This window comes from Lineus longissimus, chromosome 12 (genome assembly GCF_910592395.1).
Source record: "Lineus longissimus chromosome 12, tnLinLong1.2, whole genome shotgun sequence".
Taxonomy (NCBI): domain Eukaryota; kingdom Metazoa; phylum Nemertea; class Pilidiophora; order Heteronemertea; family Lineidae; genus Lineus; species Lineus longissimus.
In genome coordinates, this window is record NC_088319.1 from 3,330,617 (window position 1) to 3,358,490 (window position 27,874).

Here is a 27,874-nt window from a genome sequence, read left to right on the forward strand (position 1 = left end):
ATGGCAAGACGTCTAAATTGTTGTCTCATTGGAAAAATGCAAAGCTGGTATTTTCGATACACGTCTAACTAGTGCTAAGTGTGTGAGAGTACAGCAGGGTTGAACGCATTAACTTGCTCTGGAACCATCGTTCGATGGAGAATCGTCAAGCATACATCACTGAAGACAATTATGTTCTATTTCAAAATTGGTGGGTAACAGGTATTGATACTTTGAGAAACGTGGACTCGGATATCTAGATTACTTTTCAACATCTGCTCAAAATCGGAAGTTCGTGTCCAACTTAGGTTATTTATTCAGCCATTGAGACGAACAGAAGCATCATTAGCATTTCAAAGTGAGACAGTGCATTTAACATCTAAATTCTAGCGGAGATCAGAGGAGGCTGGAAGGAAAAAGGCCATTAGATAGTTGTATCACAGCACATTTTACAACTGCTACGACTGTACCTGAAAAACAGCGAATTCTGATATCAAAAAGAAAGACTGTGTTTGTTTTGTGGGAACTATATGTTCCTTTAGATCGGAATAATTCGGATAATTCCCCATAAATTCTCTACTAGTTTTCCACCCAATCGCCAAGCTGGCTTTCTCAAAGGCCAACCTCTCTTTGAGTGACAAGATCCCCTTCAGAAAGACCTACGCGGTCACCGGGCCCAAGATGGAGTTCTTAGACAAAATAAAAAGTTTGATTGAACCGCCGAAGTATGATATGTTCACTTCGGCGTCTTCAAAAACAAACAATCCGGATCTCTTGGAGGAGTACTACAAAACAGTATCCAATGACCCCAACCAACAGGGCAAACCTGACCCTAATAAACCGCAACAGCCCGTGGGCCAGATGTACCCTATGCAACAGAATGTTGGTTATCCCCTGTCACACGCTGTGCAACCTGGACAGTCAGCACAGCCATATGATCCGAACCAGCCATATCCTGGCCAACAGTACCCGCAGACGGGTCTTATTCAGCCATTGCCGAGCCACGGAACTCCACAACACCAGGGCAATGTTCAGTACCAACCGCCGTACCAGCCAGGACACCTAGGCCAACCTGGGCACTTTCAGGGGGAAGCTCCACCAGGACAGCAAGGCCAGTTCCAGGACCAGGGTCCAATTCAACGAGGCCAAGAACAACATCTACATTCCCAGAACCAACTCAATCAAAGCGGACAGTTCCAGGGTCAGAACCAACTTAGTCAAAGTGGAAACTTCGCAGGTCAAAATCTACAAGGTCAGAGTGGACACTACCAAGGTCAAAACCAGCTCGGCCAAAGTGATCAGTTTCAAGGACACAATCAGTTTGGCGAAAGTGGGCAATTCCTGGGGCAACACCAACTTGGAGGGGGCTTCCATAACCCAGCTTACCAGCCCGCAAATGTCGGTCTCGATCCAAACAGGGCCTACCCCGCTGATGTGAACAGGCTCCACCCCTCAGACCGCGGCCATCCCGATCATAGGATGAACAGGGGTCTAGGGCCTGGTGACCACTCGAGAAACAACTCACCCAACTTGAATCGGCCATATCACTACGATCAACATGGAAGGTAGGTCATTAAAGTTATACAATATTTTGAGTCAGCTAGTCAAACTCAGTAATCTTTTACTATTTGAGCTGAATTTTTTGGTTCTGTCCCCCCCAAAAAAAACCTTCTGTCCAGGTTATCACAACTTCGTACTGCCAAAAAGCTTTACTGCAATTCTCTGATCCCTTACTCCACCAGGACTCCAATTATCATTAATGCAACTGTCGGTACAAACACTGCAACCCTCTCCTACGCACGTCATGCAACACTTGCCATTTTTTTGCCAGAAGTTTTCGCAAATCCCCCGAAGAGGCAAGTCGAACACCTATCCCGCTGTTCGAGCTGCTGATCACGATGTCGGACAATGGGACAGGCGTTCGCGTTGGCGCTTCGGGGCATTTGCGAACTGTCACAGTTTATTCACCAAGGACTTTAAATGAAATCGCCTGGGCTCACCATCTTTTTCACAATTTTTTCATTGATTTTTATAAAATTCTGTTAAAAATAATGGAAAAAGTCGACTGGAACAGCCTGGGGCTACTACATGTACGAGTACCTTTCTGTTAAAAACGATGATCATCAGATCGATCGATTTTCAGCATATTTGAAGACATATGGTCTCGTATATTGACCAGTCAGACGGCCTCAGTCCTGTTTGACCGCTGCAGGTTTCAAAATTCATCCAATCACAAGGGAGTATTAACGTTCGGTATTCAATTAACTTTTTTTCAAAAATGTAGGAAATAAAATCGCCAATAAAATTAAGTGTAATTATGGAGGAAGAAAACTATGACTTATATAGTCACATCGACCATTGTATAAAACTTGTTATCTATTAACCAATTAATTAGCCACTTCGTGCAATATGCCAAAACTGCATTACAAAAACAGTGATATATCATTTTACTCAATCCCTTATGAATTCTAAATCATCCCGAGTACATGTTGTATACATGTACCATTCTCCTAAGCATACATAATATCTACACGTATTCTCTCTGCCGGAACTGGCGTCCATTGCAAGTGTATTGCATCAATAGTGAGTTTCCGCACCGCTACGATTACGATGACGATTACGAATCGTAATCGTGCTCAAACCCGGCATGATACAGACATTTTGTTCCCGCACTGGAGCCGGCGAACACCGCCAGATGATTCATCCACCTGCCACCTATGACCTGCTGCATCAAGCCTACACTCACAATGCATCACACTGTACTGTACTTTACATACAGCGTACTACAGGCGCAATGCAATGTATTTCGGAACCCCTTTTCTCGGCGTTAAAACTCATCAAAATGCCGGTTGATCGCATTAACATGCAGCTCCTAAGTATGACCATGGAGGTTTCGAATACACATATCTATTGTTGTCCAAACATCGGAAGGATGATTGTATCCTTTGAAGCGGGCTCCGTTCTCTCTCCTTCTTAATAATACCTCCATGGTATGACAGACATATTCGAAAATATACATTCAATGAAATAGTTCTCATTCTATAAGATTAGTACGTGGAAGATAGGCTTTTCGGTCATCACGAAGATCGTAGGAACGAGACGAAAGTCCCGTCGACGATTTTGCTAGGGATGACGTAGTATCAAAAACCGATGCCGTCATACACTAATCGTAATCGTAATCGTAATCGTAGGCGCGGTGCGGCAACTCCGTAATGATGTACGCTATTACGTACGCAGCAAGAATTCGCCTCAGAAATGTAAATGTGACATTTACTCAAGATGTTCATGTCTGCTAGTGGAATGGAATCCCTGTTTGACATAACCGAAGTGAATATTTGTCCTCATTTTGAACCGATTAAAACTGTTCGAGGGCAAACAAAATACTTCGCTTAAACATCGTCTGCACGAAAAAACCTGATCACACAGCAATTTTACATACGCTAGGAAAAAAAGTGCACAGTCATGAAACCACAAAAATCCACTTGGTTAAGAGAGAAAATAATGGTGGTAGACAAGGACTTGAAATGCAGAATGACAATCTTTTTTTGATTTTTCGGAACGAGTAAAGGCACACGAAGGCCAATAGTTACGTGGTTGAGCGGTTTAAGAACATTAGTGGCTAATTATAGCGGTGATATAGGACCGACTAGACGCATGCTCTCTAGTGTGTAGCGTCATCATTTCCAACCATCAACCACACTCTTCACAAACATGACTAAACCTTGTTAATTATTCAACAACTCAGACCAGAATATGTAACACACAGAGTTCGGGCTAACCACGCTGCGTGTTGCAATAGAAGATTTATCTTATGGCTATTAGGCAGGTTTCGAAAGCCATACGAAGGAACGGACAACGACTGATCGATGGCGAAGTAAAAAAATTATCGTACTCATATTATGAAGTCATTATTAAAATAAAGTCTTAACAGTTTTCAAAAAATGTGAACCCGTCACCAGCTACAGCGACCAAATTATTCGAATCAGCAGCTCAACGAAACATGCAGACACGCAGAGTCGTCGTTTGGCAGCGTTAGTGGTATCTGTGTTGATGAACCAGTGTGCCTTTTTCAAAAATTCCCAAAATCAATGATTTAGCGACATAACACGGGAATCGCATCTGGTGCATTCTTAGAGCAGTTAATGATCTACTTGAAGCCCGCAATTAAAACTCACCAGATGACGGCATTCGGAAGATGACGACTTGAGGAGAGGCGTAATGGCTTGGATGCCGATGCCACCTCATCATGAGCTAAGGGACAGATACAATATTGCTGGATAATGTACATATTTCATATCAAAGTCACCATCGTCAATATCAAGACATAAATTTCGTCTTTCTCTGCACTCAACAATGCATTGTGTAGCGTGTAATGCACAGCTGCACTGAGCATTCTATAGTATTCGGCATTGAAACTGCACTTGTCGAATTTTAACGAATTCACAGACGTTTTGACTCTAGTTGCCGATTTTGATTTGGCTCGAATGGCGCTTTCATCAACCTTGAGCAGTCTGGTTTTCATGATCAGTAAGGATGAGTACTGTCCGAGAACTGATTCAGCAGTGGTCATCCAGGTCGGTCATCGTGCCCTTGTAAGTACCAAAAGTTCAGATTGGCGGGCGTGAGATTACAGATCTAAGTGTGGGACACAGGGGCTTGCATTGTGATTGACTGAGCGATTGATTGGGTTGGAAAAAGCCTGCTCACTAAGGCCTAGCTGTATCGTTCTCATAAAAAGAAAACAGATGACTCTCGGTGTATATCTTCAGGGCACTTTCACCGTAAATCCCAATTACGAAATGTGCAGCTTTTAAAACAGTGTGAAAGCTGTCTTTCGATTGGCCAGAAAGAGATCCTTGTCGATATTGGTCAATAAAAACCGTCCTCTGTGTAGAGTGTCCTAGTGAGAATATTGGGGAATTGACAGAGAGATATCCCTTTTCTTAATAATGTATGGAGAGACAGTGGCAGCTTTGCTTTGGTGAGTAGGCCCTTGAACGGAAACAATCTGACTTAATCAATCACACGACACTGGATTTGGAACACAATGCCATTATACAGCGAAAGAATAAACCTGTCGGAAGCTTTCTTATTGGTCTGTTCGTTTTATCTGGCTTTGTGCATGGTGTATCATTGGCTGCGGTTTTTCACATTTTGTCAGCTCGTTTCCTATATGCACACACGCTACGTAGGGTAATGGCTTTGATTGTCAGTTATAAAGTCGAATGTCGAATGTGCTTTACAATGTTCCTGTAGACATGCGAATATTCTACGCTACCGGCTACTGTCCACCCTGCTTGCAGTTTCCATGACCTGTGTAACGATTTTGGCTGTTCCTCACAGGACAGCTGGATAGACCACTATGACTTTTCTTTTGGGGGAAACGGGAGAAAATGTGTTAAGGGGGAACCTTTCTTCAAACGTGTCCAAAAAAGGAGGGGAGACACGCCGAAACGGTAACACTCATAAATGTTACACCGGCACCGACATCAGATACACTGAAAATCGACCGGTTGTCCGATCCGACGGACGTAAAGAGCCTGACTTTCCCCGGACTCGAAACTGGGACCTGACGCGTAAATATACCAGTGAGGTCGTCGCGACCTTCACGGGCGCATCCCGAACCACAGTGATCTATATTTGTTTTGGCCATAAAATGTGGTGCAAATAATCGATTCCTCTTCTTCTGGCTAGAACCAAGTCAAGTGTTCTCCTCTGTCTGGGCTATTACTCGAGATTAATGAAGACACAGATGAGAAACCAGCACTGTTAAACAGTGTGCATGCCCCTCAGTCTTAGTACGTAACTGTTAGATGTCGCGTCGAGATAAGGGTAAAAATCTCTCGCAGCATGTTTGTGCCCTTGTGAGACTATCACCTACGGTAAAGTTTACTTGAATCATTTTAATATCAACAACAATGGAAAGCATAATTTCTTCCAAATGAATTTTAAAACGATTTGTTTTCATATTTGTCTTGCATTCAATCGCGATTGACCATGTTTTAAATCCCCATTAGATTCTGTTTAATACTTTATTCACATCGATAAATACTACCGACTGCTGATTCTGCCTGTTGGTAACTTGACGTAAAGCATCATTAATACCCTGTAGCAGTGAGCACTTCCCACAGAAAGCAGTAGGCCAGGGTTGACTAAAGATGAAACGAAATACATTTGAATTCGCAAAAGTGTTTAATTTATTTCTTTGGTGTTAAAAGGTTCAAGCCTTTCGTTAAAAACTCTAAATCTGCAATTGAACCTTAAATTTTCCAATTGCGTAAATACGTACTGGACACACATTTCATCAACGTCGTTGTGTATACTATGTGTAACATGTTTTAGCAAAGTTGCGTGCATGATCAGTGCGCTAAGGCATGCATGCACCGCTATGCATTGTTGCCAATTTAATCTTCCTTTATTTTTGTGGACAGATATCAGTATATAGCCATTCTCAATCTGGAAAATTCACTAGTTAGCCTTACCACTATGGCACCACTTTGAGTTCCAGTCGTTCTAGTTCTCGTACTAATGTTCTCAAGCCCTATTACCTCTTCCCGCGGTTCCACAGAGACCCGGAAACGGATATTCCCGCATTTATCATGTTTGTATTGCGGCGTATCATTGGGCTGAAATGATACAGGTTGTCGTGTCGCCATCTTGGCAATCGATACTAACCCACGGGCTTCACCTGTTGCTTGGGCTGCAATGAATCAGGATAGGAAGGCGCAGGGAAAGGCATGGCTCATCATGCCGTGAGCAATCATTCGCGGCGTTATCAGATCTGTTGTGTCGGGCTGGATCCATTCATTGGTGAGTACACAATATTTAAACTAACCTATCAACTGTCGCTGCGCTTTTTCGTTCAATCGGGCCCGTGTAGCGGGAGTCATTATCCTCTGGACAAAAGTATCAGTAAATTGCTCGACGAGGGTTTAAAGTGCTCGCCGGGGTTAGAGATTATGGCTTAGTGTTATATTAGGGCCATCAGGGGGAGGTCAGTGGCGTATGTTGCACCGGGCTCGTAATCAGGAGGTCGTGGGTTCGATTCTCGGAAGGGTCACCGCTGTTTCGTCTTTGTGTTCTTGAGCAAGGCACTTCTACTCTACTTGCTTCTCTCCGACCTGGAGTAAATGGGTACCTAGCTGGCAGAGTTGGCACACTATGAATAGTCCTGAGCGCTGTATAGCTGCAGCTCGGACCTGTAATACTCCCACAGCTTGAACCACGTATGTACAGGCCAAGGGGTAATAATTTGAAGCGCTTTGAACGACTGAAACAAGTTGGATTTAGCGCTATATAAGTTTCATAATTATTATCATCATTTTATTCTTTAGACTAAAACTGCAACATCTTGATATGATTATTCATTTCACATTATAGTTTTTATGTTCTTTGATAGTCTGTGGTGAAATCTATGATGGGAATCCAAAGATAGTTTGCCTGAACATCAAAGTATAAACCCATTAGTGGAACATAAAAAATATTGAAAAAAGAAGCAGTTCACCAAAAAAATTATCATACATTCTATGATGGCCCGTAAAAAATCTATATCTTAGTCCATCATCGAATCTATGATGACCACATAATTATGCTAGATACGTGGGTTCTATCAATAATTCTATGATGGAGATTCTGAATCATAGAATCACTGATGGCCAATGTTAGAGTTTAACCTTCATGTACTTCCCAAGCAATGTCGATTGAAACAACCTGTCAGAATTGTTTCACTCGGTCAGTGCTCTCAGCTAAGATTCATGTGGTTGTCAAATGTGCCGATGAAAAGGTGGTGCCTTGCCCGCATTTTATGGCTAGAAGTGGCACTATCATTGCATGGCTCGGATTACTTTGAGGATCTAGCGCTAAGATCTGACTTTGATGTTAATTTTGTGGACAGGCTCTACGCGATTGAAATACCGTATTCTAAATATTTGGCCGTTTTTCTTCGAAGTGGTTATTTCTCCGACTGTACCACAGAACGCAGAGAGTAGAGTTGCGTCCATTTCCCGAACGTCAGTATAATAAGAGTTGATGTCGTGGAATATCTTAATCGTACGCCTAATCAGCTACAATGTATAGAGTTCACTCGTATTTCGTATGATGATTAGAGTATATTCGAAACCGTATATAGGCCTACCGGTTCATGACCCAAAATAAAACAGTCATGTAAATAACGGCCCAGTAATTTTCTTTGACGATGACTGCAAATTAAAAATGAATTATTCATGATCATGATTTTTTTCAAAAAGAATTAGAGTTTGGGTGAATATTGCAACTCAAGTGCGTTTATCAATTTACTGTGTTTACTGCTTTGTGTCTCTTGGGACAGTTAATGATAAAATGATGTTTAGCCATTGCTTATAGTAATGCTACGGGTAGAAAAACGGAACCGATAAAACCAGTGTAAATAGTGCCATCTGTACTGTGTAGCTAGCCTCGAGGACTTAGCAAACACACTCGTGCTCCAATTATACTTGCCATGCCGATTTCGCGGAACACCGGAACTGCGGAATGAGTAGAAACTGAATGCAACCCTTCTTTGCGTGCTTAAATTTGAGCACATTTGAAGGAGTAAAGAAGAAACAGTAACCAAATGTAAAAATACTATCGTTTCTACACCAAAATACGCCGAATCGCACCAGCGAGTAATTTCAATTACCATATGACATGCTCTGTCAAAAGGCGGCGCAAGTAGCATACAGAGAAAAGGGAGAAAAGGGAGAAATTTTGTTTTTCTTTTCATCAAATGATTTTATGACTTTCCTGTGTCATTTCAACTATGTCTAGATGTGTGTCGAAGCCACTAAAGCCATGAAATACGGCAAATAAGTTACTCCTTCCTATGTTTATCCATAAATAACCCATTTTCGGACAAGATTTTCTCAACCTTTTACTTAAGAGAGTGATATATTCTGAAGTCCACATCTCAGCCCATCATCGAGAGATCCCCGTGTATCATACATCATTTTAAAGATAACTTTGTACAGAATAAGCCAGTAGCAATCACTCATTTTTAAGAATTTTACCCAACAGCCTTATTTTGACAGAGCGGGAATCCGCTGGACCCGAACGTAGTTTTGCCCAGTCTTAGGAGTAGAACCATGTCTTTAGACTGGGACCATGCCATATAAGTTTGTTAACACCGACATGTCGTCCGCGGAATAGTGACAATTAATTTGGTCGCATGGAAATAGATAAATCTCATGAATAGTGCAAGAAGGAGGTGAAGGAAAAATATTGAGTCCAGAGCTGAGCGTCGACGAGGACTTTATAAGCTCTATAAACAGTATTGGGCGTTTTCTAATGTAATAAGGAGAGAACTGGATGGGCGCTGAACATCAGTATTACCACTGCACCACTATCGATGTGAAATGCAAGTACACAGAATTCGTGTAAGGCTAGGTTTAGCGCATAAGGAAAGGTTTATGTACCAATGGGGGTGAGGGTGGGCCATATCATAGAAAGGTCTAGGGAGGGTTAGTTTTCTTGCCAAGCGCCTGTCGCTGGCGGATCGCAAAATGATCATCATCGTTTTTTTGGAGAGGGTTTTGTCCCTGGCGAAAAGTTGCCGAAGACATTTTTTTATCGTGTTAACAACTTCACACTGGTCTGAGGTAAACTACACTCTTCAAATAAAATAGTTAAGATAACTATTTAATAGTTATCTTTTACTACTCTGGTAGTTGCTATTGCACCGACTGTGAAATTAGTTGTTTAACTTACTATCAAAATAGTAATTCTTAAGCATTTTAATGGTAGTTTTTACTACGTTTATACTTAGAACGACAAATTGATGGTTAGTTTTTGCTAATTTCACAGTTGGTGCATGCAATACCAACTACCAAATTAGTCGTTTTTACTAATAAATTTTAAGCGTATGTAGTACGTTATCCTCGGACGGAGCCCAACGCCCTTTGGTAGGGATGTCCTGTGTTCTCTGTCATTGTCTATCTCCTCATTTACGAGGCAGTGTATTTTCCAAGTAATAATATTTACTCCCATTGCAACGGTTGTACTACTTCAACGACCGACGCCCCGATTAGAATGTGTAGATTCTAATGATTCCAGCGTTTATCTATTTCAACATGGGACCTCATGACGTATGAATAAAATATAAGCCATATTCAGAAATAGTCTAATCTCATTCAATCCGAAAGCCATATCGCTTTGTACCAACCATAAACACATCTTTTATGCGAATATTTAGCTAAATGTCCAGTCACAAAACCTGTCATTTTCTGAATCATGTAGCTTTATGGGGGATGCGGGTCGGAGTCTACTTGGTATGCGGAACGTGTGGCGGTTAGTCTCCAGGGTGTGGACTCGAGTACTGTCTGAAACACTTCACCTATGGTTACTGTCAGCATTGTTCGCTATGGTAACATCATTATTCTATAGGGAGCCGTATCGTTATATTATCAGCCACTCGCGGTGACAGGAAAACACTCGATGTTGACATAAAAAAGGGAAAACCTGACGACCAGATTCGTTCAGAAATTTCGATGAAATAATTATGAAATTGAATTTGAAATTTTCCAATTAAGCAAAGGCGCAACGAATGTGCTACTGTGTACACCCAAACACACTATACATGCCACTTTTCATCGCAGGGGCGTGTCTAATAAATAGACAGGTTTCCCAACCTTTGCGAATAGCTACGAACGACGAAGTACGAAGTAATTTATCGGATTTTTTAAAAATTATCGATTTATCGTAATTCATCGATTTAAAAAAAAATTCCCCTGTTCCTCGCCCAGCTCAGTACAAAAGATGAATCCCGACTGTCATGTGAATGAATTAGCACAGACCTTTTGTTCGTCTTTCGTAGGGCTTGCGAAACCTGCCACCTTCTGTCTAATGCTGCACTATTACTGTTGCTGGCTCTCTTTATTACCAATTACCGGCGGGCCACATCGGTGTTAATAAGGTAAACGACCAAACCTGACCTTTAGAATACAAGAAATCAATATTGCCTTCTTTTCAATACGGGAGGGGGTATCAGCGTATAAGACGGGATTGTTAGTTAGCTATCTAAAGGCGTGAAAGTATGTGATTGTTGTTAAATACTAAGTATCTAAAAATCCCGGCTACAACTATGAAGGATTATGTTATAAATAAAATGGCAAGGGGCCATGTGCTCACCTGTTGTCAATGAAAGGAGTCGCGAAAACCAAAAATACGTCTGGGAATATTGTCAAAAACACCGTCATGCTTGGTTTCAGCCATCGAACCCCAGCGGTTACGAAACGACGGACGTCACGGTATCGTATAAGCTCCCCGTAGGTGAGCAAAGTGTAAATACCGTCGTCTTTAGTGATAATTTTAGGTTATTCCTTGATGCTACGGCTATGTTGAGAACGAGAGCGCGTTTTCCATATAGCAATATTCGTACATGTATATTGCAATTGACAAATTTCTTTGCATTGCTTATACCATTCGGTTACCAAACCAACCTCGCCTATGCCATACGTATAAGCTATCAGAAATAAGTCTTCAAAACCCATTTAACCATGAAGATGATAAAGCCAGCGACATCATTTTACTTGGGGATATCTGAAATGTTTATCTGAGCGGTTGAAACCGAATGTGGACATCATCGGTATGCATGTAGTTCTCTTTAATCTTCGTCTCTCTCGGTCAGGCAAGTTCCATTACATTCAAGGTCACTACTGTTTCGTTTTTGTGTCCTTGAGCAAGGCACTTTACCCGACGTGCTTCTCTCCACCCAGGAGTAATTATATTAATGGGTACCTAGATGGCAGAGATGATCCAACATGAATGTTAGTCCTGAGCGCTGTATGCCTGCAGCTCGGACCTGAAATACTCCCAGGGAGAAGAGTTCCCTCCGTATTAAACTTGCACGCCGTGTTCTCTAAAAAGCTGAGTACGTAACCTGCGTGAGTTCAGCCTCGGAATTGGTGAACGGCAAATGCAAGGCACAACCTACTGATGTTTGTTTATACCGGGCTTCCCTTTAACGAGAACATTGCCTATTCTATCGGATTATGCGGCTTTTTTCACACCTTAAAATGTTATTTCTATTCAAAGCGTGTCCCAGGAAAATTGGTTTAAGGATCATACGATTTCGTGAATGAGTACGTCATGGACATAATATAACGAGCTCAAAATTCGGAGGGGTTGGGTTTTCCCTTCCTAAACTGCTTACCGGTGGATGTGAAGGACCACTTTTGTCCTTAAGGGACTCCGTAGTACGCCATCGCCAGAGTGTGACAGGACAGCTAGAACTGCTTCAGCGCCGTCAACGAGTTCTTACGGCACAAAATCAGACAGGCTTCTGAGCCGTTGGAAATAGCTGTTTAAAAGTCGCAAGATGAAGCAATTGCCCTGCGGAGCGAGGGGCGTCAGTCAACATTTATGCCCTGCCTTTGACTGACAGCCTGCCTTGTTCCATTCCCCACAAGTTTGCTGAAAGGTCAGAGTAAAGTTAAAGTGTAAAAACATGACGATAACCCATGTTTATTGCAAACCTAGGCCTGGTTCTGTAGCATAGCCATGAATAAAATCGAAGAAGAAGAAGAAATGGTGTAGACCTCGTCTATTCTTTGTTTTTATTAATACACCAGCTCAATCCTGTAAAACATTAACATGTCTCAAATCCCAACTAACATGAGAGATCAAAGGGTAGTTTGCGTTAAACAGAAAACGCCTTTTGTTAAAATGTGAATTGTTGGTGTATTCACTCACCAGAGAATATACTCATCAGGCCAAGGTCACGATGTCTCGGAAGACATCTGATTAGCAAAACTGTGTGAACTACTTGATGAAACGAACCTTTGGGATGTGAATAATTATGTATTCAACCATGCACTTGAGATGCTTGTGCTGCAAAAACAATGATGGATTGCGGATACATATGCAGCAATGCTATAGCTTTCATGTTCCACTGCGGTAGTCCCCGTCATTTGTGACAGAATTATTATCATCACCATCTTCATGATATTGCAGATTTGCATCGCCTTTCCATCGTCTCTTGAAGCTTAATAGATGCCATAAAGCGCCCCTTTGAACTCCACCAGCAGGAGAACTGACTACATACGGTGACTCGGCGGCGGCCTGCAATCGAACCCACAGCCTCCCGATTAAAAGGCCGACGCTCTTCCACTGCGCTACCGCTGCCTCTTTCGTCGTACCACCCACCCGCGTCTTCTTCCTGCTTCGCACTCGCTCTTCTCTGTGTTAAATTGATACCGCTACGATTGGCCACCGATTTGGCCTGGGACTCTCCTTCTCCGGTGAAATCGTTTCCCAGCCGACCTTTCCTCATCGTGATCATGTTGATGGGGTTAATTGCATCATTATACAATACGACCCTACCTCAATGCATTTGCCATGGTCGTAAAGGCCATAACAACATATAGACTGAATCCAGTTTTATTCCCGTGTTCGGTCTAATAGCATTCGCAGCAGTTGATGGATTCTCATCGAGTTCTATCCTTGAATGGCAGATGGCATAGCTGGGTAAAATTTACAGCCATATCGTAGCTTATTAGGCATTGGGTGTTGCTGGTATAGGTCAACCACGCAAATACCAGGTCATTTTTGTAATGAAAATTTAGTATTGAGTCTGCACAAGTTGCGGAAGAAATTTCGTGAAGAAACTAATTGGCAGGTTTTGCAGCCCTGACGAATGGTGACGAACAAGTACATGTGCGAAGTATGCAAATCCCCAATGCATTATTGTTTATACAATCAATCTTGCAAATCTACAAATTGTCTCTCAGAACAAAAATGTTGTTACTAATGATGCAATTTCTGCCAAAAAAATCTAGCAAGTTTTACCATATATTGAATTGTTAACTAATTTAAAAAAGTCTTGACAACAGACAATTTTTCCATAAAAAAACATAAATATTTTAATTAATTTTGCTACAATATGTAGTTTTGTGTATTTTATGGCAAAAGCCGAATTTTATGCCATCACACCCCTTCTATCGCCATGTTGGAATTTCCCGTAATCTAACTAAGGGAATTCTAGCATGACACACCAGTGGTCCTCAAGAGTTTGGCGATATGAATACCAATAACTTAAATGTATATGCCTCATTAGCAGTTCCTTTGTTCTTCTGATAGCCCTGTGCAGTGTAGCTCATTAAATTGTAGATGGCTTCCTGTTTTAGGAAGGTCACGGAAAAAATCACGGGTTTTTCATATTTTCACGGATAATCCAGAAAAATCACGGAAGAATGTGCCCTTTCCTTGATTTTTTTGGTTACCAGTGCCGCCTGCTAGCATCAACAATCCACTGGAAGGAAAATTCATTGCCTTAATGAGCACATGAAATTTATTTTCATTGATGTGCTGCCTTTTCTGCATCGGTGCATTTGGATGGGTATGAAAGATGACGGATGGAAAATGCTTCAACCATGTGCGTGTTGTACATGGCAATTGCTCGTACATATCGGATGATGCATGCTAATGAACTCAGTCTTGATATTTAAAAAGCTAAGACTGTTACCATTTTCAGGCTTGGGCAAAAACTCAGACGATTTTTTTGAAGCACCGCATTAGAGCAAATTTATTTTGGATTTTGGGGTATACAAGTGTAAATTTGATTCGTTCATTCATTCATAAATGACGCTTGTCTGATGTAGCGTAATCGCTGTACGAATGAGGTTTCTCGTCAGTTTTGGAACCTTCATAATGGGCGCTGTGCCGAGCTTGGTAAAAAATGGTGAAGGTCACGGATATCCTGAGGTTTAGGTCTTTTTACACTCTTGAGTCATGACCTTGAGTTTAAGCAGTACCCACTTCATTGAATGACTGTTCAGTTTACTTGTATAATACAACAAAACACGTTTTAAATTGAAAAAGAACGCTTTGGTTAAATATTGCATAATCTATTATCCGTTGTTACACACTGGCCCTCTCAAATCACAGTACTGTCGGAGGCGAAAGTATGTCATGTGTTTACTCCATCGTCGAGAAATAAACCAAAGGCAATTTGTATTTTGATGTTGTTGCGACAACGATGGTGAAATTTTTACACTCGGATGTTGGCGACGGTCTGATCGGGCTGTTCCATCGCGCAGCTAGTGAATGTGTCTGAAGGCTGCGCTCTTCACCAGGGGTTTGAACTATGCGAGGTAGGGGAGTGTATTAAAAAGCCTGGTGAACGAGGGTGAGAAATGGGAAACGGGAAGCTTAATCTCTGTATATAACTAGATGAATCGCAGATTTTGAGAGAGTAATATTTTTCATATTATACAGTTGTTTATTCCCTTACAGTACAATGTATAATCCTATGCCTCGTGTCTAACATCTCTACGCGGCGGTTAAGCACTCAAATGAGGAAGTAGATGCTGACTTGCAACGTTGCAAGGCAATGTAATCATCACACGTTTTTTAAACCGATCGTTATAAAATCTTCAAATGGAACGTAAAATAAGCTGTACGGAAAAATAGAAAAAATGGATGTCGACATTATTCATACATGTACGGTTGCTACAATGTAATTCTTGCTGGGCCCATCCCAAGCAATTCACGCAGTTTTTCTGTGGGTAGACGAAAATTAGAAATTACGGCTCGTACAATGCACACAACAAGTTAGTGACATTTTGCAGTAGTTTTCCAATCGTGATATAAAGCAATGCACATTGTCCTATCTCTGAGTCGTCCTTGAAGGGCCTGTGCACTTACCATCGGGTGAAGGAATTTGTTCATCGTGAGGTTTTCGGATGCTGATATACTTTGCATTACACACCGGATTCTTCTAATAATACGGCCAGCGCTATCACGAGAAACGCGGTGTGATTTTTGCTATCTTGTCTCAGAAGGATACCTGTATATCCGTGACGTCTTCCTCTACCCATGAGAAATGCGGGCCATGTGGAGTAAAGATTGGGTAGCCAATTGATCTAAAAAATTAAAAGCAAAATGTCTCGGTTTTCGTTAATCAAGACGGCAAGAGTTCTACATCAGCATGAACTACATGCAAACGAGTTGATAGGAAGTTCAGTCGTCATTGAAAGGTATGTTTCATTCCCAAGTTGAAAAAAGCATCGAAAGTTGAAGTGACGGTCTAAGTATGGCCCATCTTTAGAGTCTAAATAGTATTACTTTGCCCAAATTTAGAGTCTCGTTACTTGCAGGTTGATACGAACTTAAAGGAAACCTTTAGTGAAACGCTTATAAAAATGGAGAGTTTTGAATGGCCCGGTTAAAACTTAAGGCAGGAATAAACTTCTATCTATTGTATAAAATGTTTAGCAGTTTCGAGTTCCCCTCAGGTAGTCGATTTAGTTATTTTTACCACGTTCAGCAAGTCTAAATAAAAACTTCTGCCACGACTGGATCTCTTTGATATAACATATTACATTTGCAAGCAAAATCTGATAATTTCTGTGCATTTTGAATCTGAAACAAGTGATCGTAACATTGCAATTGTCTTGATTAAGGCCATTGATTTGACCATATGAAAAAGAGCAAAATGAGTTTTCTTAGATACTGCTTACGAATTGAGAGTTAAATTTACCATCAAAATTTTGCTCGATGACTAACTCTAGAGCAGTCTATTTTTATTTGGCAAATTAGTGTTCTTTGTTTTCTATCCACTGCGGAAATTCCTTTTTAACAAAGTAAAGCCTTTTATACTAACCTCACCAATATTACAGCGATATAAAATTTCGTTGAAAAGAAACAAGAAATAGTTGTCACGTAAGAGTAATATGGCTTTCGCAATTCCAGTTTAAAAAAATCAAAACAAAAAAAAAACGTTAAAAAACGTACAGAAAAGTCAAGACTTTCTTCTGCAATGTCATTTGACTTCCATAGTGACATTTTCTGCTTTTGCCGCAGCCTGTTATCAAAGGCGGCCATGATTCACGTCACACATAGCAGAACACCACCAACGCTCTAGTATGGTCCATGCAACATTGGTACATGATTAACTCGGATCCATACAACTCTTGGAACACTATCAACTCTGGCGGATTGCTACAGTTCCCCTAAGTCATCAGTTAAACCTCGAACAGAACCACTTCTGCGGAAAATGTCCAGAGCAATTAATACTTAACGCTATACTGTAGATGAAACATTTCTTGTTCGTTTTTGCAATGAATGAATATTCTTCATTTACAACAATTTATTCGCTTTCATGGGTCACAAGGAACTTATTAAGAGTGTGCTTTGGCCATTTCTCACACCAGGGCTACATACACCACTATAACAGTGTATTATTTTGTACACAACGATTATTTGCATCCATGTATCTGCTAGAACTATCGTTTTTTAAATGAAATACCAGATAAAACCATGTAACAATCACAAGCCTGATCGGCTGGCTAGTAACCATGGAGCAATTCGTCGATGATTTCACTAAGTGACCTATCAGCAAATTTTTCATTTTGAGAAAACTGCACTCAAAGATTCCGTATAGTTTGATTGACTTGAATGAATTACATACGAAAGAGTATACATGTAGTGGCACAAAATGCTTGAATAGAGAGAGGGTAAAGCGTTATAGAATTGACATGTCTTTGAATATCACAATGATTCGTGTGTGAGTAGACATGGCTAGTACATCTCAGATAGCGCTGTTATCTCAATTTCTGAAAAATTGCAGACTGATCACTTTGTGAAAACATCGACGAATTGCTTCATTATGTAACATAGGTGACAATAAATAAAATATTCTAACCATGTACCATGTTGCGAAAGAAGAGTTGTTTTCTCTTGGCCTACTGATATCTATTTGCTTACAGCAACAACTATGTGCACAGTATATTGCGTATCACAATTATTTCCAACGGGTTGTTAGTCCATATGGTACAATTGTAACAACTGCACCAAGCACAGCAATTATCGGTGGGCTGGCACGATTTCTCATCTTTTTCAGTCGGACTAGGTAGTTGTCAATGGTATATATACCAATATTATAGCAATGCTAATTTATTTTGTAAACATCGGCGATGATAAGTAGAGGAGCTAGAGCTATATCGACTCAGATGAAATTACCAGGCAATGTGACATTTTGCCAAATGAGGGTTGTTTTCTCTTGGGTTGTTTGGCCGATATCTGTGACATTGGCTACAATTAGCAACAAGCGGGCACAGTGCTACTGCAACAATCCATCGGTTCGTTCCCTATAGAGAGTATCATCATGATTTCTCTCGGGTTGTTTGTCCATAGACTTCTCTGGTAACAAGTGGTCCGAGCACTGCAATTATCGGGTACACGTCGAAACAGAACAAACAGAGGATTGGGCTCGGTCTGCAGCCAATGTGACATGATAATAAATGAAGGAAAAGTTGAAAAATTAAAAAAAACAAAGGTACACAACACCATAACTGCAGACATTGAAATATACAGGTCGTTCTCGTGAACACCGGTATCGGGTGCCATTTTGAAGAGGCCTCTTGGGGTGCCATATATTGCATGTATTATAATTGGCTATTTATACTCCATAAACAGTCTTATTTAAATGTTATTGGATGCACATGTCGTCACAGTCCTTGGCTAAAGATCTGTAAGCCACACCAGCGGGTATTTCTATGAATGTTCCAGGGCGGTATGGGAAGCGGTGCTGTGTAGATTGTGCATGGCAAGTCGTAATAAAGGCGGGACCAGGGCCTACTTAGTCCTACTGGTACCCTTTTGTGGACCTCCGAAATGTATGGTCCTACTTTTATAGTACAGAAAGGATAGGCCACCGGTATTCACCAGGACATCCAGTATATCACAACGTCCGACTTTTACGATAAATATGCAATGATAACCTCTTGATTAGCACATAAATGTAGCCCTTTCCTCTGTTTCTACGAGGGGAATTATCGGATGGGCTGGCACGGTCTCTGGTCATCTTCTCCTTCGACAAGTGACTCATCGAAGAGTATGTATTGACAGTCTCAACATATACCGATATAACAATACTAATCATGAATTCTGTACACATCGATGATTTTTTTGAACGGCTTGAACTATCGTCTCCGATGAAATTAACAGACATATCAAGGGAGATTAATATGTTGCCAACAGACAGTGGTTTTCTCTCGGGTTGTTGTCCGTATCCATAATGTACAACAACAATACATGTTTATAGTAGCAGTTTATCCGTTCCGAGGAAGATAATGCTAACAGATCGAAGACGTAACCCATAGAGAGTATTTCACAAGCCGATTTAGCAACTTTGTGCGACAATCCCAAAGTCTCAGAGGGACACTGACGCCGATAGATCGGCATGGTATTACATTTCTCTCGGGTTGGCTCTCATCCATAGCCTACAACGACAGGTGGACCCTGCATGCACTGCATGCACTGCCTGCACTGCAGTTAATATTTGATAATGTGGCATTATTTCTTTCATTTCTAGATTATCATGCAAAGGGCTAGCCGATATCAACGAATATGTATCGCACTGCAAATATTTGTTGGGGTGGTATTTATTCTTTTATTTCTAGGTTACCATGCGAATGACGAGCTGGTATCAAAGAATATGTATTGCGGCTACTTTGAGGGCTCAGCACACAATCAAATATGTAGGGTCCGTGTACATTCTGTATACATACACTTTCGTGATTTAAAAAAAATTCGATGCTGGGATTTTCATCAGACTTCGTAGAAAAGTAGTCCTTTATCTTGTCAATGTCATAAGTGAATTTTAAAAAGTTCCAATGATTAAAAATGGTTTTATTAGCGTTTTCATGAGACATGTCAGAATATGACACGATACGCGGCCGCGTTTACTGCCTGTGAGAGAATATCTTTCCGACCCCGTAAACTCTAGAAAAGGACTTCCTTTTTCAAAATCGACCTGAAGTATGTTAGTTGATATTATTCAAAATAAAAAAAAATAGAATGATGTTTGCAAACCAAATAACTATTATTACAGGCGGTATTTAGGCATGACAGGACATTTTAAACATTTTATTATATTTGTCTCATGATAGCACTAAACAGTTAATAGTGATGTTAGCTCTTTATTCCTACTAATAGCAATATAACATAGCTTATTCATTTTGTACACTAGACAGTGATGATTTGCAAACCTGCTAGAACTAACGACTCAGATAAAATCACCAGACATAAAACATGTTGCCAATGGTGAGTTGTTTTGTTTCGGGTCGTTTGTCTGCGTCCATGATGAACATCAGCAACAAGTGGACCCAGTACTGCAATAGTTTATTGGTTACGAGGGCAGATAATATGTCTCTCGCGTCCAGTATGAATAATGCAGACCCCCGGGCTCCATGTTTTATTTAATCAGTGTGAGAATGATATACAACACTGCGTCCCTTGTAGAGTGTAACCAACAATTATCGGATGGGATGGGACGGAGATATGAAAGCCATCCGAAACAGAATGAATTAATAATAAACCAGATCCTGATCTGGACGCACATCGGTCGTTTTCTGGTCATTCCAAATGCATAAGCACTGGGACCTTCTGCGTTCTATTCCAACACTTTGTCACAGCATCCGGACAGCAGGCACATTCATTCATCATTTGAACATTAGGCTTTACATATCTAAAACTAGTTGTCGTTCATAAACCGAAGGATCTTTGGCTAATCCTCATTGGATATCATTGACATTACATGTACCATGATGATGTTCTGGGTCAGTCATGACACATACCAGAATATGAACTTTGGACACATGGAACTTGCTCCAAACTCAACTGCATTTATGGCTACAACAGGTGTCTTTCACTAACTTTGGCTAATTTTCTCCGGATATAGTCTTCGTCGGTATTATAAACTTGCTGGTTGCCAGACACACAAACGATTTTTTTCTAATCTGAACTGGATAGTCATCAATTATCTTCGAATTTGTGTTCTTCGCGTCATCCCCGCCCGCGACTACGACAAAGTCACTTTACAAGAACGTTAGCAGTGCCCAGACAACGGACGAGAATTATGGTAGGTGATTTTTTCCACTTTCGCTATTCCTTGATGTAAAATGATGACACCTCGTTCTTATTCAGATTATAAAACAAACCAAGAAATTGGATGAAGAAAAAAAAGATAACAAACAAGCAATTGGTAAAATTGATTGTGTATTTGCTGAAAATGTTTGATGCAGAGGAAAAGTAAAGGTGGGACATTCGTCATACTTCTCTCCACATCATCTGTTCTTTGACTCGGTCACCATGGTAACCCCATTACCTGGTCACAGTGGAGTGTTTGGTCCATTCTTTTAAGCATCTTGTAAGCCATAAAATAGAGTCCCGGGTGGATATTAAGAGGACGCTTTTGGAAACAAGCTGAAGTTTGCGATAGTTGTTTTATTGTGATTAAGGACGCCAGTGGCCTATAATTCTAAGACATCTAGATTTATAATGAACCGCAGTTTAGAGTGTAAATGCACTATGCGCCTACGGTGTCTCGTCTTGAATTAAGCGGTTATGGTTAGGCACAAACTCGCACAGTGCCAAAATTAAAATTCAGTTTCAGACACTGGAATTGGTAAAATTCCGCCATCTTGGATATCGGCATCCTGAGATTCAGGTGTTTTCAACACTGCGTCACCACCACTTCAAACTCCAAAGTCTTATCCAGGCCTAGTAAGTGCCACCTTCTTTCATAAAATGGCTTGTTTTATAAATAAATAACAAAATATGATCTTTGTAAATAAAACCCGAGATGTTCTGGTGTGTTTTTACGTGAATTTATTGCAAACTATCAATGCAGCGTAGTGCAGTCATCGTGTTCTCGGGCGTAGTGGTGATGCGATAGCCTCTTTGCAATTGTAAAGATTCTTTACATTTCCACATGCGCGGTACTGCTTTTCAAGATGGTGGCAATTTAGCAGTGCTAGAGCCGTTGTTTAGGAACGACATCAGCGCCTCTAGTGTCAAGATTGGGTTAGGCAACCACAACCGCTTGGGTTGGTGCAAAATATGGAAGCAGTCAAAGCGCATTTAAAACCACATTATTCGTCATCTAATTTGAGATGGTTTAGAATAGAAATTGATACCTCGCCCCTTGAAAAACGTGTTCGGCCTTGTTGAATTCTGACAGATTACATGTCACTACATGACCGCCTAAGAGATTAAAAGCCCATAAGACAAATTCTTGTTCTTCGGACATTCTATCCAAGGACATTTCAAACCTTTACACCGTCATACATAACACTGTACGTTGATGTGTGCTGCTTTACGATGACCATTATGGTCCCTGTACGTGTCGTAAGGCTGGTATAAACCGTTGACAGATTCCACAGGAGTTCTGTAGTAACCTAGCAGCTCGTCGAGCATGGTTGATAATTAAGAAAGGCACTACCGCGCGTCGAGTTGATATTCCTATCACGGATGCATGCCATGTCTGCCGTTGTTGCGAGGCAATTTACCACATACATGTCAATGAAGTGAGAACTCTGTTAAACACTTAGCACGCCCGTATGAATGGTGTTGGACAAATTTGGTGTGTTTTAAGGGTTGAACATTATAGGCACCACTATTTTGGCTGTAATTTCTAATCCTTAAACCATTAGAACTATTTAAAATCAAAGTGAATGCCAAATTCAAAGATTTGTCCGGTTCTTTGTCTTCCAGAGAACCGACTTCCAGCCTTGAAACTGGCATTCACTTCATTTCGAAGCCGTTCTAATTGCCTAAGGAGTTCACGTTTTTGCCAAAATGATGGTGCCTTTTGTCAACCCTTATAATAGAGCGCACCCCTTCTTTTTCTTCTTCAGCGTTCAACCTGCCTAAGTAAAACTATAACCTCAGTCCTGTGGCGAAGATGAAGCGGCTTGTCGCCCGAAGGTCCGGCTGCGTTCCCCACAGCTTTTCTTCGACCTTCGTGTCTTTAGGCCAGAATCTATCTCGTAAATCCTGGTACAGGGGACAGTCCTGTAGGATGTGCGTTGGTGTTTGCACTGCTGTCTGGCTGTCTGGCAGAGCGCACCCCAATTTGGCGCTATGTCTGATTCCCTTAGTCACGCGTGGCCCCAAGCACAAATGGTTGTTTATTTACCTTGGCTCTTTCGCTTACACTTTATCGTATTTACATTTCGGCATCCCCTAAATCGCGTCGACGCGCTACCCAGCGCAGAGGTCGCGCATAAGTCGCGCGTAGGCCGAGCGTGATATAAGCATAGAGAGATAACGCGTCACTGATGCGTCATTGGCGCGCAACTCGCGCGTCACTGACGCGAAACAGGATGAATGTCAATTATGATTTGAACTGTAGGGAGAGTCTTGATAAATGTTGGGGAAACATATGATAGGCTTATATTCCATGGGAACTGCTCAAATGGTCTATGCTAATGCATTGCTTCATACTGTACATGACTGTAACGAAATGATGACGAACAATTCCACCAGAAATGGGAACGATTTTGTGAGATATGCGGGTCGAAGCACATGACGTGTTCGATTGAAAGCTGACGCAGTGGTCGCGAAAATACAGCTGAAAAAAACAACAACAATAGTGGCATGCATTTATGACCAGTCAGAATTTAGTCAAGATTTCGAAATTATCCAGTCAGACTGGAAAGACACGCCTTTCCAACCCAAAATACTCGCTGAAAGGCAATATTGGGTGATATGAATAAAGACTAGCAAATGCTTTTATCTAAAACTTCATGTACATTTACACTAGGCCTTTCTGTACAGAATTGAAGTAAAAGCATTTGCTCGTCTTTATTCATATCGCCCATTGTTGTCTGCTTAACGAAATATACTGTTGTATATGAACGATATTAGTTGTAAGTCAGCGGTCTCTGTGCACAATAACTGGTCATGGAACAATATGATTTGAAGCTTAATTTATTAACAAACTAATTAAGATGACACAACCGTCACAGCATGGACAATGAAAGAAAAAATTGAAGTGATGAACTACGTTGGAAGTCAACGAATAATTGTCATTAGGGAGTTTTCGCCAATCCCTCCGAAACGCCCACGTGAACGCCTATCCCATTGTTCGACCTCCCGATTACGATGTCGAACAACGGGATAGGCGTTCGCGTTGGCGTTTCCCGGGATTTGCGAAAACTCGCTATTGACCAGAACCGAGTAACGCGGCACTCTTATAAAACATCATGTTACGTAATAAAGCAATTTTGAAAATTACCCTTGATCATCTCGCCCCGCATGATATGTGTATTAAAGATTAAAAATGACCCAGGCCACAATCTAAGCATAGAAGTACGAAAACGCACTGTGTTCGTTCTAGCGACCTCATATACATTTAAAAGCAATAGATTTTGGACTAGCTCGCTGAGAAAGCAGCCATGGATGCTATCGGTCAAGCTATCCGGTCCATCCCCGCGGCTATCGAGGAGTTGTTTACCCGGTCCATGACGAGTGAGACTCCTATCTCTAATCCACCCGCCTCTCCAGATGCGACCGCAGCCCCGAATCCACCCGCCTCTCCAGATGAATCAAATACATTGTAAGTTTATACTTCAGTTTCAGTTTGGGAAACGTTTGAAAATTTCTCCGTCGTCGTTTTTTGTGACCCCTTTCGGCAAGAGCGTATTCATATCTTGATTTCCCGAGCATTTTAGGTGAAAAGTAAGACTCCTTAATCTCATATTTCGTTGATGATCAAAGAAATCTGCCGAAGACGTTCTTGGTGGACACTAGGAACAGCGACAGATAACCTAGGAAACATGAGGTTTTGAGTGGCCCCATGTCAGTTCGAGCAAAGTGCCGCTTTGCACAGTTGACACAGAGATTACACAGAGCTGATGAGTCCGAGTGTCCAACCCTGATCCTTGCTGGCGAAACGTCCCGCTCTGTAATCAATACGCCGCGACCACTAATCTTCAATTGAAAATTCCAAGTGAAATATAAAGTTGCCAATACTTCCAAAACGGCTTGTGATTTAAAAACATACAAAGCAAAAAATAGAAGATTTGAGAATGCATATTTTGACGCACATCTGGGTTTTAAGTCATGCTCATTGGCTGAAACAAAGGACAGCCTGGCTGATGGTAATTAAGTAGCACGATTAGGTAGGATTTCAGCTTGCAATATCACATTGGCTGCCCACCTGTTAAAGTTTTGAAATGCATCCACGTATCAGAGTATCGAGCCTAAATTATACTTTCAAAAAATTTATTAGCACATTATTTCAAAACTGGAGTAAAATTTCAAAATTTCAGTTGCGGTACAGATAGAAGCCGTCATCCCAGAATAACACGTCATGCAACCGTTTTTCGTTTAGCTGGAACTTGTACCATCTGCAACAAACCCCCTTGTTTCAAATACCGAACATGACTTTCATTACATGTGCAAATTGTCCATCACAAGATCTATGACGTCATTCAACATTTCGTGAGCGCTATGTTTTCAACTTCACCTGTCATTCCGGATATATCTGCAGATCTATTTTTCACTTGGAATTGAAATTGTGCAGCCTTAACTAAAACATTACTTGTTCCAAATTGGAAATCAATCGAACAGTGTGGTTAGTTTACATATAAGTGTTTCAGACTTAATTTCCATTTGGACAGGCGGCACCGGGATGCCAGCTGCTCTTGTCGCACCGGCTGTTGCATTGGTGTTGATATATATTGGTGATGCGTATCATGAATTATGTCGCGTACACGAACCACGTTTTGTACCTATTGGAAAAGCAAGTTGACAATTAATGATAAATGACCTAGGCTTGGAAATATCATTGTGTACACCTGCACTAGGCCTTAGTAAACATTCTACCGGGAACATGTATATTGGCCGATACAGACATACAGGGCGACCCAGAACGGATAACACCAAGAGATTGAAGCATTTTGTGATTCAGATGGTACCATTGCGTCTTTCTAAATGCATAACTCACCGATATACAATTTTGGATTTCAAAGGCGGGCTTTTTATACAAAAGACCAACTTGTAATTTCTGAAGACCGTTCTGGCAAAGGAGGAGGCTTCCGACTGGCTGATATCAGCGGAAGTCATGATTACCATGGTACAAAAAAAAATCAGCAAGAAAGTAAAATCCACAGACGAAGATATATCGTATATTTTAAATACCTAATGAAACTGAATCTGTGCATTGGGACTAACCTTAAGGATAGGCCCGGTGTGGTCTTTTATTTGAAAATGGCTCCCGCAGCCTGACCTTGAAATCTCCTGTCGAGATCCTCGACGTGTCATACTCTATGTCAGGGGCGAAATTTAGTACCTTCCTCTTCCGCACTGTATAAATTACACGGCCTCTCTTGCCCCTAACATGAAAATTGATATAAGAAAGAGTCGAGTTTCATCGCTGACACAGAATACGTACCCCCTACTGCTTGTCAATGAGTGATATTTACGGGACTGCGATTTTTTCTTCCCCTTACATCACTGATAAAACTCCAAAAATATATTCAATATGTAGCATACATGTTGTAAATATGACTGTCATGATTTTTTTCGACTCCGTTGATATGTTCGTTATGCTTGATGAGAATGAACAAAATTAATCTCAGGAATATCAAATCTATAGAATATTTTTTTAAATATTAAAAATCCTCCTAACGGCCCTGATATTTCTCTATTTTACCTTTTCATACTCAGATTAAAAGAGAGTACACATGAATACAAATATACTCGTGCTTTTGACTCCCTCACGCAGCTTTTGAACTTTTAAAGGGTGCATTTTACGTATCCATTGTATTTTATGGTGGCACAGGAAACTAGAAAGTCACAATGCCGTAGTGTAGATAGTATGTTTGCACATTTGCTGGATCTTGGTACTTTATCTGTATACATAACGGCGTGTTGAAATTTATATTCAGCGAGTATTTACACAGGGGCATTTGTAGTGGGTTGAGGCGAGAACTAATTTGCTGTTGATGTGATTTTTTGCATGTGATACTGGTAGATGATATTGCATGCGGGATGACATAAAAAGGAGAAATATCTTCGTCGTGCAGTGTATCAAGATAACTAGGATATACATATCTGTGGCACTTGTTTCATTTCAGACAACCCAACATGGACCCTAGGGCACGGCCAGGTGGAGCTACTGGCGAGCAAATAGCATTACGCCCCATAAGAGACCGGGAGGTTGCGAGTACGAGCAGGGACAGGCCCAAGCTGCAGGCGGTGCATACTTTCTCCACGGAAACCAGCGGCATCGGGACCAGCGTGGTCTCTTCCTTCGATCGCAGTTTCGATTTGGAGCACAACCAGGACGTTGACGGAATGGATGATCCGCACAAGCGCATGGCAATTAATTACGATGCAGATGGCTCCAGATATGCTGCCTATGCTGATTCCGGGCCGCACAGCAACACGGGACGTGGATTCGATCGAATGTATCAGCAGAGTGCTTCGCGTAGTCAGAATGGAGATGGTCCTTCCAAACTGAATGTCAGTAATGGTAAAGGAGAACCGATGGAGTATCAAGAATGGGATAGAAAGCGGAGGAATAGTAAGTCGCCGAATCCCTCGCCGAACACATCGCGGCGGGGGTCGTTTCGGGGGGATAAGAAAGAGAAGCATTTCCTAGGGGCCCCGGGCTCGGCCTGGGTAAACTGGTCAAAGGATCGCCGTAACTCCTTTCGTAGGCGGGTGGAGATGATCGAGCAGAAGGAGAAAGAAGCTGAGAAGACCAGGGTGTCCACGCCAGTCAAGAAGGCCCGCCAGGAATGCGTCAGGTTCGTCTCCCGAGAGATGGAGGATCAGTACATCGCCGAGGCAAACGAACCAGTCAGGAAAAAACCCGCCAAGAAAGAGAAGAAGAAGGAAAAGAAGAAGCGGGGACAGAAAACGGATGACCCGCTGAAGAAGATCAAGCTCACTGACGTGCAGTGGAACCTCATGATGGACTACTGGGAAAACCCAATCTTCGTCAGGAGTCGCTATGTGGGAATAGTCATGAGTCTGCTGGCCTTGGCTATCTGTGTCTATAGTTTGGCGACGACAACGTGGTCAACGTACGATGGTAGGTGCCTTTTTAAAATTACTTTCTCAATGTTTTTTTTCTTTCTAATTGTGATTA

General features: G+C 41.4%; 2 protein-coding genes across 5 annotated transcripts in view; both read left to right on the forward strand.

Annotated features, from left to right (window-relative positions):
• The first annotated feature begins 660 nt into the window (after positions 1–660).
• Positions 661–1,548, forward strand: LOC135497193 (uncharacterized). Its single transcript, XM_064786939.1, has one exon. It carries the CDS (start codon positions 661–663, stop codon positions 1,546–1,548), a length of 888 nt encoding a protein of 295 aa, XP_064643009.1.
• Positions 1,549–6,737: 5,189 nt separating this feature from the next.
• Positions 6,738–27,874, forward strand: part of LOC135496627 (uncharacterized) — a 53,460-nt gene continuing 32,323 nt past the window's right edge. For 2 of the 4 annotated variants that reach the window (XM_064786045.1, XM_064786046.1), the window contains exons 1-2: positions 6,738–6,789; positions 26,856–27,817. In XM_064786045.1, the coding sequence (XP_064642115.1) occupies positions 26,866–27,817 (952 nt within the window). In that variant the 5' untranslated portion in view covers positions 6,738–6,789; positions 26,856–26,865. Of the gene's footprint in view, positions 6,790–20,802; positions 20,852–26,855; positions 27,818–27,874 lie in introns of those variants that run through there. The other 2 variants (XM_064786043.1, XM_064786044.1) reach the window with 2 other exon arrangements.